At 42.8% G+C, this 18,302-nt stretch overlaps 1 protein-coding gene across 3 annotated transcripts in view; it reads left to right on the top strand.

Annotated features, from left to right (window-relative positions):
• The window catches only part of PLA2G15 (phospholipase A2 group XV), a 63,054-nt gene extending 45,554 nt beyond the window's left edge, over positions 1–17,500 (top strand). For all 3 annotated transcript variants that reach the window (XM_075325663.1, XM_075325664.1, XM_075325665.1), the window contains 5 exons: positions 2,704–2,860; positions 7,226–7,344; positions 10,379–10,477; positions 11,077–11,301; positions 16,085–17,500. In XM_075325663.1, the coding sequence (XP_075181778.1) occupies positions 2,704–2,860; positions 7,226–7,344; positions 10,379–10,477; positions 11,077–11,301; positions 16,085–16,596 (1,112 nt within the window). In that variant the 3' untranslated portion in view covers positions 16,597–17,500. The remainder of the gene's footprint in view (positions 1–2,703; positions 2,861–7,225; positions 7,345–10,378; positions 10,478–11,076; positions 11,302–16,084) is intronic.
• Positions 17,501–18,302: the final 802 nt, after the last annotated feature.

Here is an 18,302-nt window from a genome sequence, read left to right as displayed (position 1 = left end):
CGGTGTCTCACCAGGTCAAGGGGTTCTGCGTCCGGTTCCGGAATTTATCTCTAAGGTGGTTTCCCCCCTTTCATCTCAATCAGGGTATCCCCGTACCCTCTGTTTGTCCTCATCCAGTTCACCAATGTGAAAAGGATTTGCACTTGATTAGATCTGGTGAGAACACTCAGACTCTACATCTATCGTACGGCGCCCCTGCGCCGCTTGGATGCATTCTTGTCCTTGTCGCTAGCCAGCGTAAAGGGTCGCAGGCTTCCAAATCAAGCCCGGCTCGGTGGATCAAGGAACCAATTCTCGAGCTTATCGTTCTGCGGGGCTTACGGTTCCCTCAGGGCTGAAGGCCCATTCTACCAGAGCTGTGGGTGCGTCCTGGGCTTTGAGGCACCAGGCTACGGCTCAGCATGTGTGTCAGGCGGCTACCTGGTCCAGCCTCCACACTTTCACGAAACACTATCAGGTGCGTGCCTATGCTTCGGCGGATGCCAGCATAGGCAGACGAGTCCTTCAGGCGGCAGTTGCCCACTTGTAGGAAGGGGCCGTTTTACGGCTCTACTACGAGGTATTATTTACCCACCCAGGGATTGCTTTTGGACATCCCAATTGTCTGGGTCTCCCAATAGAGCGACAAAGAAGGGAATTTTGTTTACTTACCGTAAATTCCTTTTCTTCTAGCTCTAATTGGGAGACCCAGCGCCCGCCCCTGTTTTTTTGTATATACATGTTGTTCATGTTGAATGGTTTCAGTTCTCCGATATTCCTTCGGATTGAATTTGCTTTAAACCAGTTTATTGGCTTTCCTCCTTCTTGCTTTTGCACTAAAACTGAGGAGCCCGTGATCCCACGGGGGGTGTATAGGCAGAAGGGGAGGGGCCTTACACTTTTAAGTGTAATACTTTGTGTGGCCTCCGGAGGCAGTAGCTATACACCCAATTGTCTGGGTCTCCCAATTAGAGCTAGAAGAAAAGGAATTTACGGTAAGTAAACAAAATTCCCTTCTTTGAGGTGCCAGTGAACTGAGTAAACTCTGTCCAGACAACAATAGAAATCACTGCACTCTCAAGAAGTTGAAATCAAAATTGTGCTTTGTTTTCTAACTTTTGTTCCTCTTGATTTATCACTTTATTCTCTGCAGCTCTGTTTGCATGCAGCTCAAGCAAACATGATAACTTCCTATGCTGAACCTCAGTCAGAGCTGGCACCGCCCAGCCCCGCTCTCTGCCCGCCCTCTACACACTCACTGGCTGTCAGTATTCTGCCCAGCACAGACCTCTCATGCTGCAGCAAAGATGGGCACATTACTATATTATATGTGCGGTGGATGTGAGGTGATTGTGCTGCATAGATGAGATATCACTGCTCTGTATATCCAATCATTGGTAGTACAGAGCAGTGATCCTGCTTCTCTCATCTGTGACAGCACAATCACCTCACATCCACCGCACATATAATGTGGTAATGTGCCCATCCCTTTCCCCATACTATAGCAATGTGTTTCATCCCTTTCCCCATCCTGTAGTAATGTCCCCTTGGGCTCCTCTTCTTGTAGCAATGCTCTGTCCTGTAGAATTTCCCACTAGTTGGCTATACTTCACACACACACAAATCCTTCTCACTAGTCCTGGTTCCCTCGGTGCCCTGTGTCCTGCCTCTTGCGGCCGCAGCCCCCTCATTGCTAATTGCGGCCTCTGTAGGGGCCGTGCAGTGAGCGTTTTATAGCAGAGGACTGATTTCCAGGTGCTGTGCAGGGACGCGCGCTCTATGCAGCTTCTCCAGTGATCTGCTGCTGGCCTCTGGCTGGCGGCTGATAACAGCTGTATACAGAGCTCGGCTCTGCAGATTGCCTGGGTATCTGTCATCTGTAATAAAGCGCTGACTGCACAGCCCCTGCACAGGCTGCGATCAGCAAGGGACCTGCATGCCACAAGCAGCATCAGGCGCAGCAGCTGACGGCGCTTTATATCAGATGACAGATTCCCAGGCGCTCTGTATACAGCTGGCCTCTGACCGGCGGATAATCATAGCTGTATACAGCGCTCCCATCTGCGCATAGTCAGTGAATCAGTCATCTGATATATAGCGCTGACTGCATAAGCCCCTTCACAGGCAGCGTTCAGCAAGGGGTCCACGGGCCTGCACGCCACAGGCAGCATCGGGGGCTGCATGCAGCGTACAGGTAGTGAGACCTCCTGCACTGAGATGTGTGGTAGGGTGCAGGGAAGGGGGGGTTGGGCGGGACGCCACCCACTGTACCTGCCCAGCAGGGCGGCTACATGATGTCTCTTGTGATGCCAGTCTACAAGGTGAGCATAAGCTCCTGCACTTGTGGTCGTGACATCACAGGAAGCAGCAAAATCACGGTAGGAGCGATCACATGACTGCTCTGAGCCTGGGGAGAAGGGCTGACGGCAGGGCAGGTAAGTAGTCACTATCTACTTACCTGCACCAATGTAGCCTAATAGTGTAATGACAAGAAAAAGGCAAAATAAGCCAGATATTCCCTTAGCCTACACTTTTATATACTGGATTTTAGTTCTGAGAGCCCAAACCACAATGGAGCCAATAAACCAAAATAGGCGTATGGCTGGTGTTCACATTTCTTTGAGCAGTACAAAACAATGCCGTATGTGCCAGTTATCCATTCCCACCAGGTAAAATAATGGCCATATGTTAATGTGTAATTTTTTTTTTTCTGTTTTTCTCTAGTGCCTGGTGACTTGGGAAACCAGCTGGAAGCCAAACTGAATAAACCATCGGTTGTACATTATATGTGTTGCAAGAAGACTGATTATTACTTCACTCTCTGGCTGAATCTGGAGCTTTTACTGCCGCTAGTAATTGACTGCTGGATAGACAACATAAGGTGGGAGAAAATAGTTAATGGTTTAGGCATTGCAGTGTGACATTGTCTGGATTTATGTACAAATTAGAGGAAAGAGTTAATTTAAAATATACATCACGTTTCTAGTTATTCAGGCTGCTGGTTATCTGCAGTTCTGATTTACACTCACTCATAAGACAAATCATAGCATCATAGAAAAGTTTGTCGAATTGTATTATCTAATTAGGAATGTTACCTACACTTTCGCACTATGGTACTGAACTGGGATCAGTCACAATCATTGACAATCAAGTAGAAAGTCGATCTTAGACTTGACAAGGCTGGTGTGCATATACAGAATATCACAAAAGTGAGTATACCACTTACATTTTTGTAAATATTTTATTACATCTCTTTATGGGACAGCATTGAGGATATGACACTTTGATACATTATAAAGTCAGTGTACACCTTGTATAACACTGTAAACGTGGTGTGCCCTCAAACTCCTCACACAGCTGAAAATGTCTAAACCGCTGTCAACAAAAGTGAGTACACCCCTAAGTAAAAATTGGACAAATTTTGTCTAAAGTGACAATGTTTTTGTGGCACTAATAATGGGCAAGCAGTACAATGCTCAATACTTGAAATGGCGAGTGAACAGTATGAAGTGTGTATGGTGTGGTGTTTTTTGTTAATTACATCTGAGAACGTTTTAACCCCCAGTGAGAGCCATTCAGAGACTGAAAAGCGGCTGACTGGGGTGCCTGCACATTCAGTGAAGCAAGCCCGTGCTTTGTGTTCTGTGTTTCATGAATGACACATCTGAGCACCCGTGATGCTCTTCCATGCATAGCAGAGTTACCCGGATGTTCAATCAAGTGCCGTGCATTCTCCCATCTTTAGTTGCCAGTTATATTCAAGCTTTGCCTTAACTCTCTTGGGCATATGGAGTTCAATAGAGTTTCACAGGAGCCTCTGGAAACCTCTTCCGCTCCTCCATGGTGACATCATGCAGCTGGTGGATGTTAGACTGTAAGAGACCTTTTTGCTCCTTCATTTTCCGTTTGAGGATGCCCTACAGATGCTTAATAGGATTAAGGTCTGTAGCATGCTTGGCCAGTCAAACACCTTTTCCATCAGTTTCTTTAGCAAGGTAATTGTATTGGAGGTGTTTTGGGCAGGGCTTGGAAGTCGTGGAGTTGGAGTCGGTATCATAGTATCATAGTTTTTAAGGTTGAAGGGAGACTCTAAGTCCATCTAGTTCAACCCGTAGCCTAACATGTTGATCCAGAGGAAGGCAAAAAAACCCCAATGTGGCAAACAAGTTCCAATGGGGAAAAAATTTCCTTCCTGACTCCACATCCGGCAATCAGACTAGTTCCCTGGATCAATACCCTGTCATAAAATCTAATATATATAACTGGTTATATTAAATTTTTCAAGAAAGGCATCCAGTCTCTGCTTAAATGTTAGTAGTGAATCACTCATTACAACATCATGCGGCAGAGAGTTCCATAGTCTCACTGCTCGCACAGTAAAGAATCCTCGTCTGTGATTATGATTAAACCTTCTTTCCTCAAGACGTAGCGGATGCCCCCGTGTTCCAGTCGCAGGCCTAGGTGTAAATAGATCTTTGGAAAGGTCTCTGTACTGTCCCCTCATATATTTATACATTGTGATTAGATCTCCCCTAAGCCTTCGTTTTTCCAGACTAAATAACCCCAAGTTTAATAACCTGTCTTCGTATTGCAGCCCACCCATTCCTCTAATAATCTTGGTCGCTCTTCTCTGCACCCTCTCCAGTTCAGCTATGGACAGGTATAAAATGGACAGACTCCTAAAATATATATAATAAATTGGGAACAGCGGTTCAATGCAGTATGTGATGAATATTTTTTTCATAAGAAGTTGGGAAAATTATGACATGTTCTATTCCTGATCAAAGAATCTAGGCTTTTAGTTGAGATGAATCTGTGCTGCACTTCAGCTACATGACTAAGTAGTCATGTCACCATTCTATTACAGTAAATGTATCAAACATGAGTCATGTACAGTTGAAACCAGAAGTTTACATACTCTCTATAAAGACACATCTGCAGGTTTTTCTTCACTATCTGACATGAAATCAGAATAGTCCTTTCCCATTTTAGGTCAATTAGGAGCCAAAATTATTTATATTTGCCAAATGCCAGAATAATGGAGACAATGTTTTTTTTAATGCATTTTTATTACTTTCTGAAAAGTCAAAAGTTCATACACTAAGGGTCCTATGCCTTTAAACAATATGCTAGAGCCCATATGATGTCATTTCTTTGGATGCGTCTGATAGGTTTATTGGCAACATCTGAGTTGGACACACCTGTGGATGTATTTTAATGCACACCTGAAACACACTGCTTTGTGTAGCATCATGGGAAACTCAAAAGAAATCCGCCAAGATCTCGGGAAGAGAATTGTGGACTTGCGCAAGTCTGGTTCATCCTTGAATGCAATTTCCAGATACCGGAAGGTGCCTTGTTCATATGTACAAACATGGGAATGTCCAGCCATCATACCGCTCAGGAAGGAGACTGGTTCTGTGTACCAAAGATGAATCTGCTTTGGTCAGACGTGCATATCAACCTAGGAACAAAAACAAAAGATCTTGTGAAAATGCTGGTGGAAGCTGGTAAGTTGTATTATTATCCACAGTGAAATAAGTACTGTCAACTTGAGCTGAAAGGCCACTTTGCTAGGAAGAAGCCATTACTCCAAAAGAAAGATATAAAAAAAGACAGATTTAATGTTTGCCAATGCACACAGGAACAAAAACCTTACATTTTGGAGATGTCCTGTGGTCTGATGAAACTAAAGTTGAACTGTTTGACCATAATGACCATCGTTATGTATGTAGGAAAAAGGGAGAAGCTTTTACTGAAGAAACATCTCAAGACATCAGCCAGGAGCTTAAAGCTTGGATGGAAATGGGTCTTCCATGTGGACATTGACCCGAAGCATACTGCCAAACTGGTTACAAAGTGGCTTAAGGATAACAGTCAGTTTTCTAGCGGCCATCACAAAGCCCTGATTGTTGATGTATGTAAAGCGCTATGGAATTATTAGTGCTATTTAACTGAATAAATATTATATGGCGAGAAGCTTGTGACCCAAGTCATACAGTTTAAGGGCAATGGTACAAAATACTAATGAATGTATGGAAACTTTTGAATATTCAGAAAGTAATAAAAATGCCTTAAACCATTTTCTCTCTCATGGCAAATATAAATAATTTTGGTTCAAGTTTGACCTAAAACAGGGAAAGGTTCATTCGGATTTCATATCGGATAGTGGGAAAAACATGCAGATGTGTCTTTGTAGATAGTGGATTTAAACGTCTGGTTTCAAGTGTGTGAAGGAGTGTGTCATGGAGTCGGGATCAGGGAAATTGAGGAGTCGGAGATTTGGCTTACAGACTCCAAAGCCCTGGTTTTGGGGTCGTTATGTTGGACTTCCAAGGGAGCAGATAATGCTCTGCTTTAGTATGTCACTGTACATGTTGGCATTTATGGTTCCATCAATGAACTGTAGCTCCCTACAGCCAGCAGCCCCAATCCATGACACTCCCAACACCATGCTTGTCTGTAGGCAAGACACACTTGTCTTGGCACGCCTCACCCTGTTGCCGCCACACACCATTTGAGCAGAATAAGTTTCTTGCTTTCATCAGACCATAGGACATGGTTCCAGTAATCCATGCCCTTAGTCTGTCTTCAGCAAACTGTTTGCGGTCTTTCTTGTCCATCTTTAGAAGAGGCTACCTTCTGGGACAACAGCCATGCAGATCAATTTGATGCAGTGTTCGCTGTATGGTCTCAACATTGACAGGCTGACCCCCCACCCCATCCCCTTTTAACCTTTTGTAGCAATGTTGGCAGCAGTCATATCTATTTTGAAAATACAACCTCTGAATGACGCTGAGAACATGCGCTCAACTTTTGTTCAACCATGGTGAGTCCTGTTCTGAGTGGAACCGGTCTTGATAAACTGCTATATTTTCTTGGCCACCGCACTGCATCTGTGTCAGGGTGTTTCCAATCTTATAGCCTTTGGCCATTCTTATGTACAGCAACAGTTCTTTTTCAGATCCTCAGAATTTTTGCTATGAGGTGCCATGTTGTACTTCCAGTGACCAGTATGAATGTGTGTGATAACGCAAAATTTATCACACCATCTTCCTCTAGTCAAAGACTGTGCAATGTGAAAGTCTGGTGATTTACTCACTTTAAAACATTTCCATCATGACTCCCTTCTGTTAAACACAACAAATAAATATTGCAAAAGTATGTGTCATCTTCTGTATATGCTGACGAACTCTGTTTTTGCTATCAGAATATGACATGAGGTGTTTTTTTTGCTTCCCTTCAGGTTAATCTATAACATAACCACCAAGACTACTGCCTCTCCTGAAGGCGTTGATGTCCGGGTCCCAGGCTTTGGCCAGACGTACCCATTGGAGTTTCTGGATCCTAGCAAAAGGAGTGTTGGTAAATGGAGCGTCTGTCCTGTATGTTTTGAAATATAATTTTGGACTCTTGACTTACAAAGTATATTTTGTTTGCCCACACGTGCCTGAATGCTAACTTTCTGACTTTGTTTTAACCCATTAAACACCATGTATATACTTTTTTTTTTTTTTTTTTTTTTTTTTAATTTTTATAGCTATCAATCTGCAACTGATTACTGGCCATTTTTGGCTGCTATTTTACTTCCTTGATTGGTTATCATAATAAGCTGTGCCAATTCTAATTTCATGCCGTAATATGCACTTGAGAAACACACATAGATGACATGTTCCCATATACCTTCTTGTAAATACTTACAGATGTTTTTCATAGCACAAATGATTATTAAACTGTAGAAACCTTCTACACATAAGCACAAATATGTGCTGTGTACCTATAGAATAGATATGCTTCTGTTGCACATTGAACTCTGGCTTTATCGATCTTCTCTTGTAGTTTCCACATGTCCCGGCTACAGGGACATTCTTATCTGTTTAAAAAAAATTGCAAATCACAATGCAAAGGGTGAATTTTATGACTTAACCTCAATTTCTTGAGCAAGCGATATGTTTCTGACTTTTGCTGCAGTATTTCTGGTGCATGAAGTGTCTCGAGCTTCTGCTGCAAGTGTACAAAAGATCTGTAGAAAAGTTCTGTGTGCACATACCTGAAATTTTGATTTTGAGCAGCTAGAACAGGGGTGGGCAATTAATTTTCCTATGGGGCCGCATGAGAAATTGGGATTGGTTTAGAGGGCCGGACTAATATAATTACCTCAGTTCTACCCAATATACTACATCACTACACCCCCTCCATATACTACACCTGTAATAAACTACACCACTACACCCCTATATACTACACCTGTATTATACTACACTTCCTCCATATACCTGTAATATACTACACCCCCATATACACCTGTATTATACTACACAACTATATAATACACCTCCGATATACTACATCATTACACCCCTATATACTACACCTGTAATATACTACATCACTACACCCCATATACTACACCTGTAATATAGTACACCTCCATATAGCACACCTGTAATATACTACATCACTACACCCCTATATAGCACACCTGTAATATACTTCACCTCCATATAGCACACCTGTAATATACTACACCTCCATATAGCACACCTGTAATATACTACGCCTCCATATAGTACACCTGTAATATACTACACCTCCATATAGTACACCTGTAATATACTACACCTCCATATAGCACACCTGTAATATACTACATCACTATACCCCCATATACTACACCACTATATACACCTCCATATAGCACACCTGTAATATACTACACCCCCATGTCACACACCCTGCTCCCCATACAGCCTGCACCCCCATGTCACACACACTACACCCTATACAGCCTGCACCCCCATGTCACACACACTACACCCTATACAGCCTGCACCCCCATGTCACACACACTACACCCTATACAGCCTGCACCCCCATATCACACACACTACACCCCCATATGTCACACACCATGCCCACATATCTCACCCTGCCTGTACCCCAACTTACCCCTCTCAAACACTCTGCACCCCTTCACATCCTTCTGTCAGTCTGCAGCCCTCATATGCCACTCACCCTGCAACTCCATCTTCCCTCATATGCCACTCACCCTGCAGCTCCATCTTCCCTCATATGCCACTCACCCTGCAACTCCATCTTCCCTCATATGCCACTCACCCTGCAGCTCCATCTTCCCCCATATGCACTCACCCTGCAGCTCCATCTTCCCTCATATGCCACTCACCCTGCAACTCCATCTTCCCTCATATGCCACTCACCCTGCAGCTCCATCTTCCCTCATATGCCACTCACCCTGCAGCTCCATCTTCCCTCATATGCACTCACCCTGCAGCCCCCCTCCCCCTCATGTCCCCTCTTTTCTCATTACCAGTCATCGTGTGTCCACATCTCCTTCAGGATTCAGTATCTTTGCTTTCTGCCCGGCATCCTGTGTCTCCTCCCACACAGTCACATGGGTGTGACATCATCGCAGGTCCTGCAAGATGAATTATTCCGTCTGCTGTGCTGCTTCTTCTCCTGCCCGGCGGGAACTTTTGAAATGACACACGCAGCGCAGTACTGACAACGTCAGAGCGCGCCCGTGTGTCACTGACAATTAGTGCCGGCAGGGAACAGAGGAAAGACTCCTGCGTTCCGCTGCCTGCACTGACTGTGCAGACCTGCACAGGATCTCTCCCTGCTCGGCACGCTGCAGCCCGGCTCCACTGCACCGGCTGAAGACGGGCGGGCCGGTCTCAGACCAGGCGGGCCGGATGTGGCCTGCGGGCCGCCCCTTGCCCAGGTCTGAGCTAGAAGCTGTGCAATTTGTATATTGATGTTTAGGTCCACCGTTTGAGATCTGGGGCCGGTGTCCTGAAAGACATAAAAATGAGCCACCATATAGTGTATGCTGTGATACCGCATGGGGCCAGAACAATAGTTGTGGGGGTCCATGCAATGAAAGGATCAACTAGTTTTATTGCTCATTTGGGAGATTAAATAAAATATATAAAATTCTACTGGCTGTTTCATATCCTCACAATACCTGTAACGCAGTGTGATACAGGAGCTGCTCCCCCTCCCCTCTGGGATGTTTCATCACACATCAGAGGCATGGCATGCTCCCTGCAGTTAGTAACAGCCAGTCCTGTGATAATGGCGCTTTTCTGCAGTCTGAACAGAGGACGTGGCCCATGTCCCCTGCTCACAGATCAGAAGCATGGAGCAGGCCACACCCCCTGATGTGATGTAATGTCCCAGAGAAGAGGGGGAACAGTAAAAAGCAGCTTCAGCATCACTGATTTTACAGGTAGTGAGGATATGGAACAGCATTGTACATCTCATTTTTATGCTTTCTGTGAAGGGCCAGTAGAATATTTTTAACTCCCCGGAGTATGCCTTTAGTAGATTAATGAACAATAATAATCCTGTTTATGGCTTAATCATGTCTGTTTTGTAGGCACTTATTTCTACACTCTTGTCCAGAGTATGGCTGACTGGGGGTACATGCGTGATCTAAATGTAAGAGGAGCCCCTTATGATTGGCGGAAAACTCCTAGTAAGTATCAAGCTCACAAAAAGAGGAGTGCACCACAAAGGGAAACTATATTAAAAAAACAAACAAAAAAAAACCTCTTCAAAGTATTGCCAAAATGTAAAAAACCCCAACTTTTGTGACACTTGTTTTAATGTCATCAATTGTGCAGTAAACGTTTCCTTACAGGCCGTATAATATTGCATAGAACCTTTTCCCACCTTTCGCTTTATAAGATTTGTGACATTGGGGCAGAAAAAAATGCTGTGTACAGAGGAGAGGAAGGTGGGAGAGTAGCTGATCTCTTGGCACATGTGTACAATCCTTTGATAACCATTTGGGATTAATGGAGAACACATTTATTTTTACTTGCAATTTTCTGTCTGCTCTTACCTTGCACATGGGGAGGTGCGGTTAATACTGGGCAGGGATTTTTAATTTTGTGTTTATGTATATTTTTTTTTCAAATGTTTTTGAATATACTTGGGCAACAGTGAACAAGACCAGGTAAAATTCAGTACATTTATCGAATTTAGAAAATGCTAACATTTTGTATTTGTAAATAAGACTCATTTTGAATTTTTTTTTTTTTTTTTTGTCTAAATGTTCACTTTTTCTCCTAGATGAAAATACGGAATATTTTGAAGCTTTGCAGAAGCTCATAGAAACGATGTATGAGGACTTAAAGAGCCCAGTGGTGCTAGTGGCACACAGTATGGGCAATTTGTACACCCTGTTTTTTCTAAATCATCAAAAACAGAGCTGGAAGGACAAGTATATCCACTCTTTTGTGGCTCTTGGTGCTCCTTGGGGAGGAGTAGCAAAAACGTTGCGAGTTCTTGCATCAGGTTAGTAGAGGAATAAAGTATATTGTAGACCCGGATATACCAGAAGACTAATACAATTTAAAAAGTTTATCTGAAACTAGAGGAACACTTTTTTTTTTTTTTTTTTTTTTTTTTATCATGCCAATAAGTTACCTTATGAGCAGTCTGAATGCGGGTCATGACTCTGGATCTTGTGTCACATCCAAAAATGGAAAATTAAAAATTAAGTGCTCTATTATGCCAGTAAAAACACAGGAAAATGACAAGTAACCTTAAAAGAAAGTCCCCTGTTTTGCTTTAAACAGAGGTCATGACCACCAAACTTGGAAGTAACATAGTTCATATTATGGATGGTGCAAAGAGAAAAGCCCTATGTCAGATATTTGTGTTGGCTGCAAGCTTTCTTATTTTGGCCAAAATATTAACTAATTCGCTGTGGCTTTTTTGCGGTTTCATTTTCTGCAAGATGCAGCCTGTCTAATAAGAGCGCGATCAATAGACTGTAAGCCAGGACAACGGTCACTCAGTCCATGAATGATGGGAGCGATCTCTACCATTTTTAATGGGGGCCTGCCACATCCTGCAGTGCATTAGTATTGTAACATGTTATTGCGAAGTAGTGCTGTGTTTTTTTTTTTTTTTTTTTTTTTTTTTCGGTTTTCATTTTTTAAATTAATATAGACTCACTAAACAACAAAAACACAAATACAGAACATTTGTTTTAACCCCTTCACAACCTTGGACATCCTGGAATGGAGGTAGTTCCCAACCTAGGATATGTAGGCATGTCCTGGCGATCGGGGGTACAAGAGCTGTGCACAGAGCGATCGCTGCCGTGACTCGGATCCCTCAGACAGCCGAGCCCTGGCTCTTACAGCCAGGGACAGTTTATCCCATTAAAAACATAATGCCTAATTGAGACCAAAGTGTATAAAGGGTACTTCTAAATCACTGCAAAAAGAGTTAAAGCAAGAAGCCCAATAAAATAAACCTTAACACATGCAATAAAAATAAAGCAAAGAAATCTATGCCACACAGGACAAAGTCCAATACAAAATGTAAGTAAACAGCACATACAACAATGTAACTGCACAAATGCAGATGGTGCAGTGGCTATACAACACAACGGGTATTAAAATGCATAACCATAAGGGTTAACGTAATAAAGAATGGATTTGCGCGGTGGGCAAAACCTGGGTGGATGCACATTTTACTTTAGCTTCTTCAAGGGGGTATGAGTATGCGGTGCTGAAGACATCCTTGTGTACATTTACTCACCTAATCAGATTGTAAAGGGACTCTGAGTGGGAATCACATATTGTATTGTATTGTATTGTAATATTATATTATATTATATTATATTAGCAGTTGGAGTATACAATGTCCCCTAGGGGGATTAGTAAAAGTATTTGTGTAACTTGTGTTTCTTGGTCACGGCAACATTGCATTAAAATGTAATAACAGGCGATCAAAAAATCACATCTACCCACAAATGGTATAATTAAAACATCAGCTCAAGACGCAAAAAAATAAGCTATCACTGAGCCCCAGATCCTGGAAAATGAGAACACTACAGGTCTCAGAACATGGGAGCAAAAGTGCTATTCTTCTTTTGGACAAACTTGATTTTTTTTTTCTAACCTTTTTTGGTAAAAGTATACATGTTTGGTATCTACAACTTCATACCAACCTGTGTGTGGTTAAAAATAACAAACAAAAAAAAAAACCATAGGAATTTTAATTTTTTTAATTTTTCCACATTTTGGATTTTCTTCCCCTTTTCCAGTACAGTATATAGTAAAATAAATGGTGTCCTTCAAAAGTACAGTTCAGCCTGCAAAAAAAGCCCTTATATCCCTATATTGATAGAAAAATAAGTCATGGCTCTTGGAAGAAGCCGGAAAAACTAAAATGAAAAACAATCGCCTGGGGATGATGGGGTTAATATTATATTTTTTTTTTTTTATGCTCCTCCATTTGTTCCTGTCGACTTTATAATCCATTTTTTTTTCTTCTCCTCCTGTGTTTAATTATTACATGATGAAACTGAAGTTTGAGCTTTCTGTCATGGTGCCCATGAGCCCTATTTTTCTAGGGGTACTAATTGTATCTTGAGTTTGCTCCGGTTACTTTAATCCACTATCTGTGCAATAGTGAAATAATTTTTTCTTTATATATCTACATTTATCTTGTGTGTTTTGGTTTGCTTAAATGGGTATTCCAAGATCATATCCCAATATGTAGTAGGTGTAATATTAGCAAATACCTTCAATTAGAATGTAATATTGTTCTCCTCCTTATTAGTTATGTCTCTCACCTCATGTGCAGGGCACTGTAGCTTGGTATCCATGGTTATTACCACTCAGTGACTGTTAGTGGTTTTAACTATGGATATCTGAGCTAATGTAATGCCCTACACATGAGCTAAAAGACATAGCAAATCAGAACTACCGTATTTTTTGGACTATAAGACGCACCTGACCATAAGACGCACCCTGGTTTTAGAGGAGGAAAATAGGAAACTAAAATTTTAACCAAAAAATGTGGTCATGACACTGTTATGGGGCAAGGATCTGCTGCTGACACTGTTATGGGGGGTAATGTCCCCAAATTATCTACTAAGGAACCATTCTGGTAACTATCCTCCTGCCTTGTATATGATCCTGCTCATATTCCACCATCCATCTTGCTCATATTCCACCATCCATCTTGCTCATATTCCACCATCCATCCTGCTCATATTCCACCATCCATCCTGCTCATATTCCACCATCCATCCTGCTCATATTCCACCATCCATCCTGCTCATATTCCACCATCCATGCTGCTCATATTCCACCATCCATGCTGCTCATATTCCACCATCCATGCTGCTCATATTCCACCATCCATGCTGCTCATATTCCACCATCCATGCTGCTCATATTCCACCATCCATGCTGCTCATATTCCACCATCCATGCTGCTCATATTCCACCATCCATGCTGCTCATATTCCACCATCCATGCTGCTCATATTCCACCATCCATGCTGCTCATATTCCACCATCCATGCTGCTCATATTCCACCATCCATGCTGCTCATATTCCACCATCCATGCTGCTCATATTCCACCATCCATGCTGCTCATATTCCACCATCCATGCTGCTCATATTCCACCATCCATGCTGCTCATATTCCACCATCCATGCTGCTCATATTCCACCATCCATGCTGCTCATATTCCACCATCCATGCTGCTCATATTCCACCATCCATGCTGCTCATATTCCACCATCCATGCTGCTCATATTCCACCATCCATGCTGCTCATATTCCACCATCCTGCTCAGAAAATACCCCCATCCTGGTATATGGCCTGTATCCTGTGGCACAGAAAAAAAAATAAACGTTTATACTCACCTTTCCTCACTCCCTGCAGCACCAATCATCTTTCTCTGTCTCAGCAGCAGTGCCGCTGAGTGGAGCAGTCACCGTGTGTGCAGCCGTCCCTCTGTAGCTTCCCGATGTCTTCCTCTCTGAGCCGGTCAGCTGATCTGTAGCGACGCGCACAGCGATGACGTCATTGCTGTGCTCACGGCTTTCTACACAGATCAGCTGACCGGCTCACACACGGTGACGGGTGAGTGTACTGATCCACTGCACCCCGCGCTGATAATGATGCACGGGGGGCAGTGAATACAGCAGCACATGATCACTCCAGGCTGTAGTTGCCAGGGGTGATCATGGCCGGCTGTTAATTATGCGCGCACCCCCCGGTCATCCCCCCCCCCCCACCCATCACCCCGCCCACCTGTCAGCGCTGACCAGCGCTGAGAGATGATGGGCGTGCATATCTAATGAGGCCCACATGGTCACGGCAGGCGCTGCTACAGCCTGCTCGTGCCCCCGATGACCCGCTTTACCGCAGCACCCTCATTCCCCGCAGCCACATTCAGACCATAAGACACACCCCCCACTTTCCCCCAATATTTGGGGGAAAAAAGTGCGTCTTATGGTCCGAAAAATACGGTATACTACATTTCTAATTGGAGATGGTTGGGGTGGTTGGTTGTGGAGGTTGTGGTTTTTAATTAATATTCAACTAGAAATGTATTATAGCAAATCAGGATTACTATGTCTTTTAGCTTGTGTAGGGCATTACATTAGCTCAGGTATCCATAGTTAAAACCACTAACATTCACTGAGTGGTCATAACCGTGGATACCCAAGCTACAGTGCCCTGCACATGAGGTAAGAGACATAGCCTAATATAGTTCTCCTTATTAGCTATGTGCGCACAAGAAAGTGCCTTTTTCTTAAGAAAAATCCGGACCCTCTAAAAGAATCCCGCACCTGCGGTAAAAAAATGCAATGAAATCCGCATGCGGTTTTGCCACGGTTTACCGCAGGTTGGTCCCTGCGGATTTTTACCATTATCTATGGCAAAAACCGCAGGTACCTGAAGAAAAGTGACATGCTCATTAATTCCGCAGCGGAAAATCTGCGGGTATAAAAAAAAAAAACGTAGTGTGCGCACAGCATTTTTTAAAACCCATAGGATTTTCTGGGGGAATGACTGCAGCAATGTTAGACACATTTTCTGCAGCAAATCTGCAGCAAAATCCACGGTAAATCTGCAGCATGCGCACATGGCCTTGCACTCTAATTGAAGGTATTTGCTAATATTACACCTACTACATATTGGAATAGCATCTTGGAGATGGAAATACCTTTTAAAATTGTATTCATAAATTTCCAAACTGATTTTACAACTTGTTTTTGTTTATTTTTTTTTTTTTCTTCTGATCTGCAACTCTTAGGAGATAATAATAGGATTCCAGTCATCAGCTCCTTGCGGATCCGTGACCAGCAGCGCTCGGCAGTCTCCACCAGTTGGCTCCTACCCTATAATAACACATGGCCAGCCAGTAAAGTTTTTGTAACTACACCAAGTTCAAACTACACATTGATGGACTACCAGAATTTTTACAATGACATTGGCTTTAAGGAGGGTTGGTTCATGAGAAAAGAAACTGAAAACCTGATCTCTTCTCTTGCTCCTCCTGGCGTAGTAGTACATTGCCTTTATGGAACTGAGGTTGACACTCCCGATTCATTTCACTATGATTCTTTTCCAGACAAGGACCCAAGCATCATTTATGGGCCCGGAGATGGAACAGTGAACATAGAAAGTGCCTTACAGTGTCGTAGGTGGATAGGCCTTCAGAAACAAGCCGTATATCTTGTGGAGCTCCCAGGAAATGAACATATTGCCATGTTGTCCAATGTTACCACTATATCCTACATCAAGAAGGTCCTTTTGGGGGTCTAGCTTGCATCTGAGGTGTGGTGTTGCCTTCTGTGCACTGTGGTTTTTGTAGTTGTCTACCATATGGTTTGCTGCACAATAGTGGAATTCTGCTGATCAGAAATAAAGACAATTTGTATACAATAGGCCTTTATTGCAGACGTACAGTCTGTTATTTATAGAGATCATGCATTGCTGGAAGATTGTTTCTTGGAGATCTACAATTTGACACGTGTTTCTCAGGCTTCATTTGTACTCAGTTATCCTGTTCAACAACTTGCAATCCACAAATGCATTTTTTAATGTTTGAAGAAATGTATTGTTCAGATATTGTATTAAGTGTTTAATAAGACATGTTTTTCACAGTCACGTTTTGATGTAACTACAAAATTCTTAAAAATCCATGTATGGTATTTAATTTCTCCCCAAATGAACTTCTTATCACAAGACACAGATCGTTTACAGCACAGACGTTTACTCATAAAAGAAAGTTATGAGACCTACAGGAACAAGTGATGGTGTTTACAAAATGTCATTTAGTAATGTTGGCTGTTTGGCACTGTACCTCAATGATATTGTTAAATATGTAAAATAAGATGATATTCCTATTTGGCATTATTGCACATGAATAGTATTTGCCCCTAGATATCGTAATGTGTTGTACCTTGCCTCAATGTCTTAAGGCTGTTTAGCACACAGCAGATCTGCCATTCTCCATTTTATACATTGTGGTGAGATGGTGAAGGTGTGTTCTGCCATGTCTGTTCCAGATGTTCAGAAAATGTTAGAAATCGGGTCGTACGTCAAAGCTTAAACTGCCAAATTTATATACATGTGATACGTTTCCCTGTTCTTGGGGTGTGAATTTTTCTTCTAAATGTTTGCCTTTTGTGCCTCAAAATTGTAATAAATATGTTTTAAATATAAATGCTAGTAACTACGGAACACTTTTTTTTTTTTCTTCTTCTAAGTGAGGAAACTGCAGAAAATGTTTTGACATCCATATTTCTGTAAACTACACAACTTACTATTACTATTCCTAATTTCCAACCACCTAACGGGTTTTTCTCATCTAGTATCTTCAGGAGCGCTCTGCTCCCCCAGCTTTCTGAATTTCTTGCTGCTTTAGGCTCTGTGCGCACTGGGAAATGAAATTTCCTTGCGTAAATTCCGCATGCTCTCAAAGATTACCGCACCCGCGGTAAAAAACCGTGGGAAACCGCACCCGAAAACCGCATGCGGTTTGCCGCGGTTTGCTGCGGTTTTACCGCGGCATTGCCGCGGGTTTGCCGCGTGCGGGTTGGGATGTGCTTTATTGCATTCAATGCAATAAAGCACATTGAAGAAAAAAAAAAATACATTTAATTCTGATAGTGGATAGACAGAAGAATAGATAGAGGGATAGATAGAGAGATAGAGGACAGATCGCTGCATTTCCCACGGTCGGCAGTGAGTTCACATTACCGGCTGTGGGAAATGACCGGTAATTACCTCTGCTGTCTGCTGCATTCAGCCTGTGTCTGTGACAGTCGCGGCTGGATGTCAGCAGTGCAGGACGCCGAAGCCGGAGCTGTGGACTACGCCGGAGCTTTGTTTGGGAGGGGTTAATAAAATGGTGAACGAGGCTTGTTTGTTTTATTTAAAATAAAGGATTTTTCGGTGTGTGTTTTTTCACTTTACTTACGGGTTGATCATGTCAGCTGTCACATAGACGCTGCCATGATCAAGCC

The sequence above is a fragment of the Anomaloglossus baeobatrachus genome, chromosome 10 (assembly GCF_048569485.1).
Source record: "Anomaloglossus baeobatrachus isolate aAnoBae1 chromosome 10, aAnoBae1.hap1, whole genome shotgun sequence".
Classification (NCBI taxonomy): Eukaryota; Metazoa; Chordata; class Amphibia; order Anura; family Aromobatidae; genus Anomaloglossus; species Anomaloglossus baeobatrachus.
Note: the sequence above shows the minus strand (reverse complement) of the source record. Positions and strands in the feature narration are given on the sequence as shown.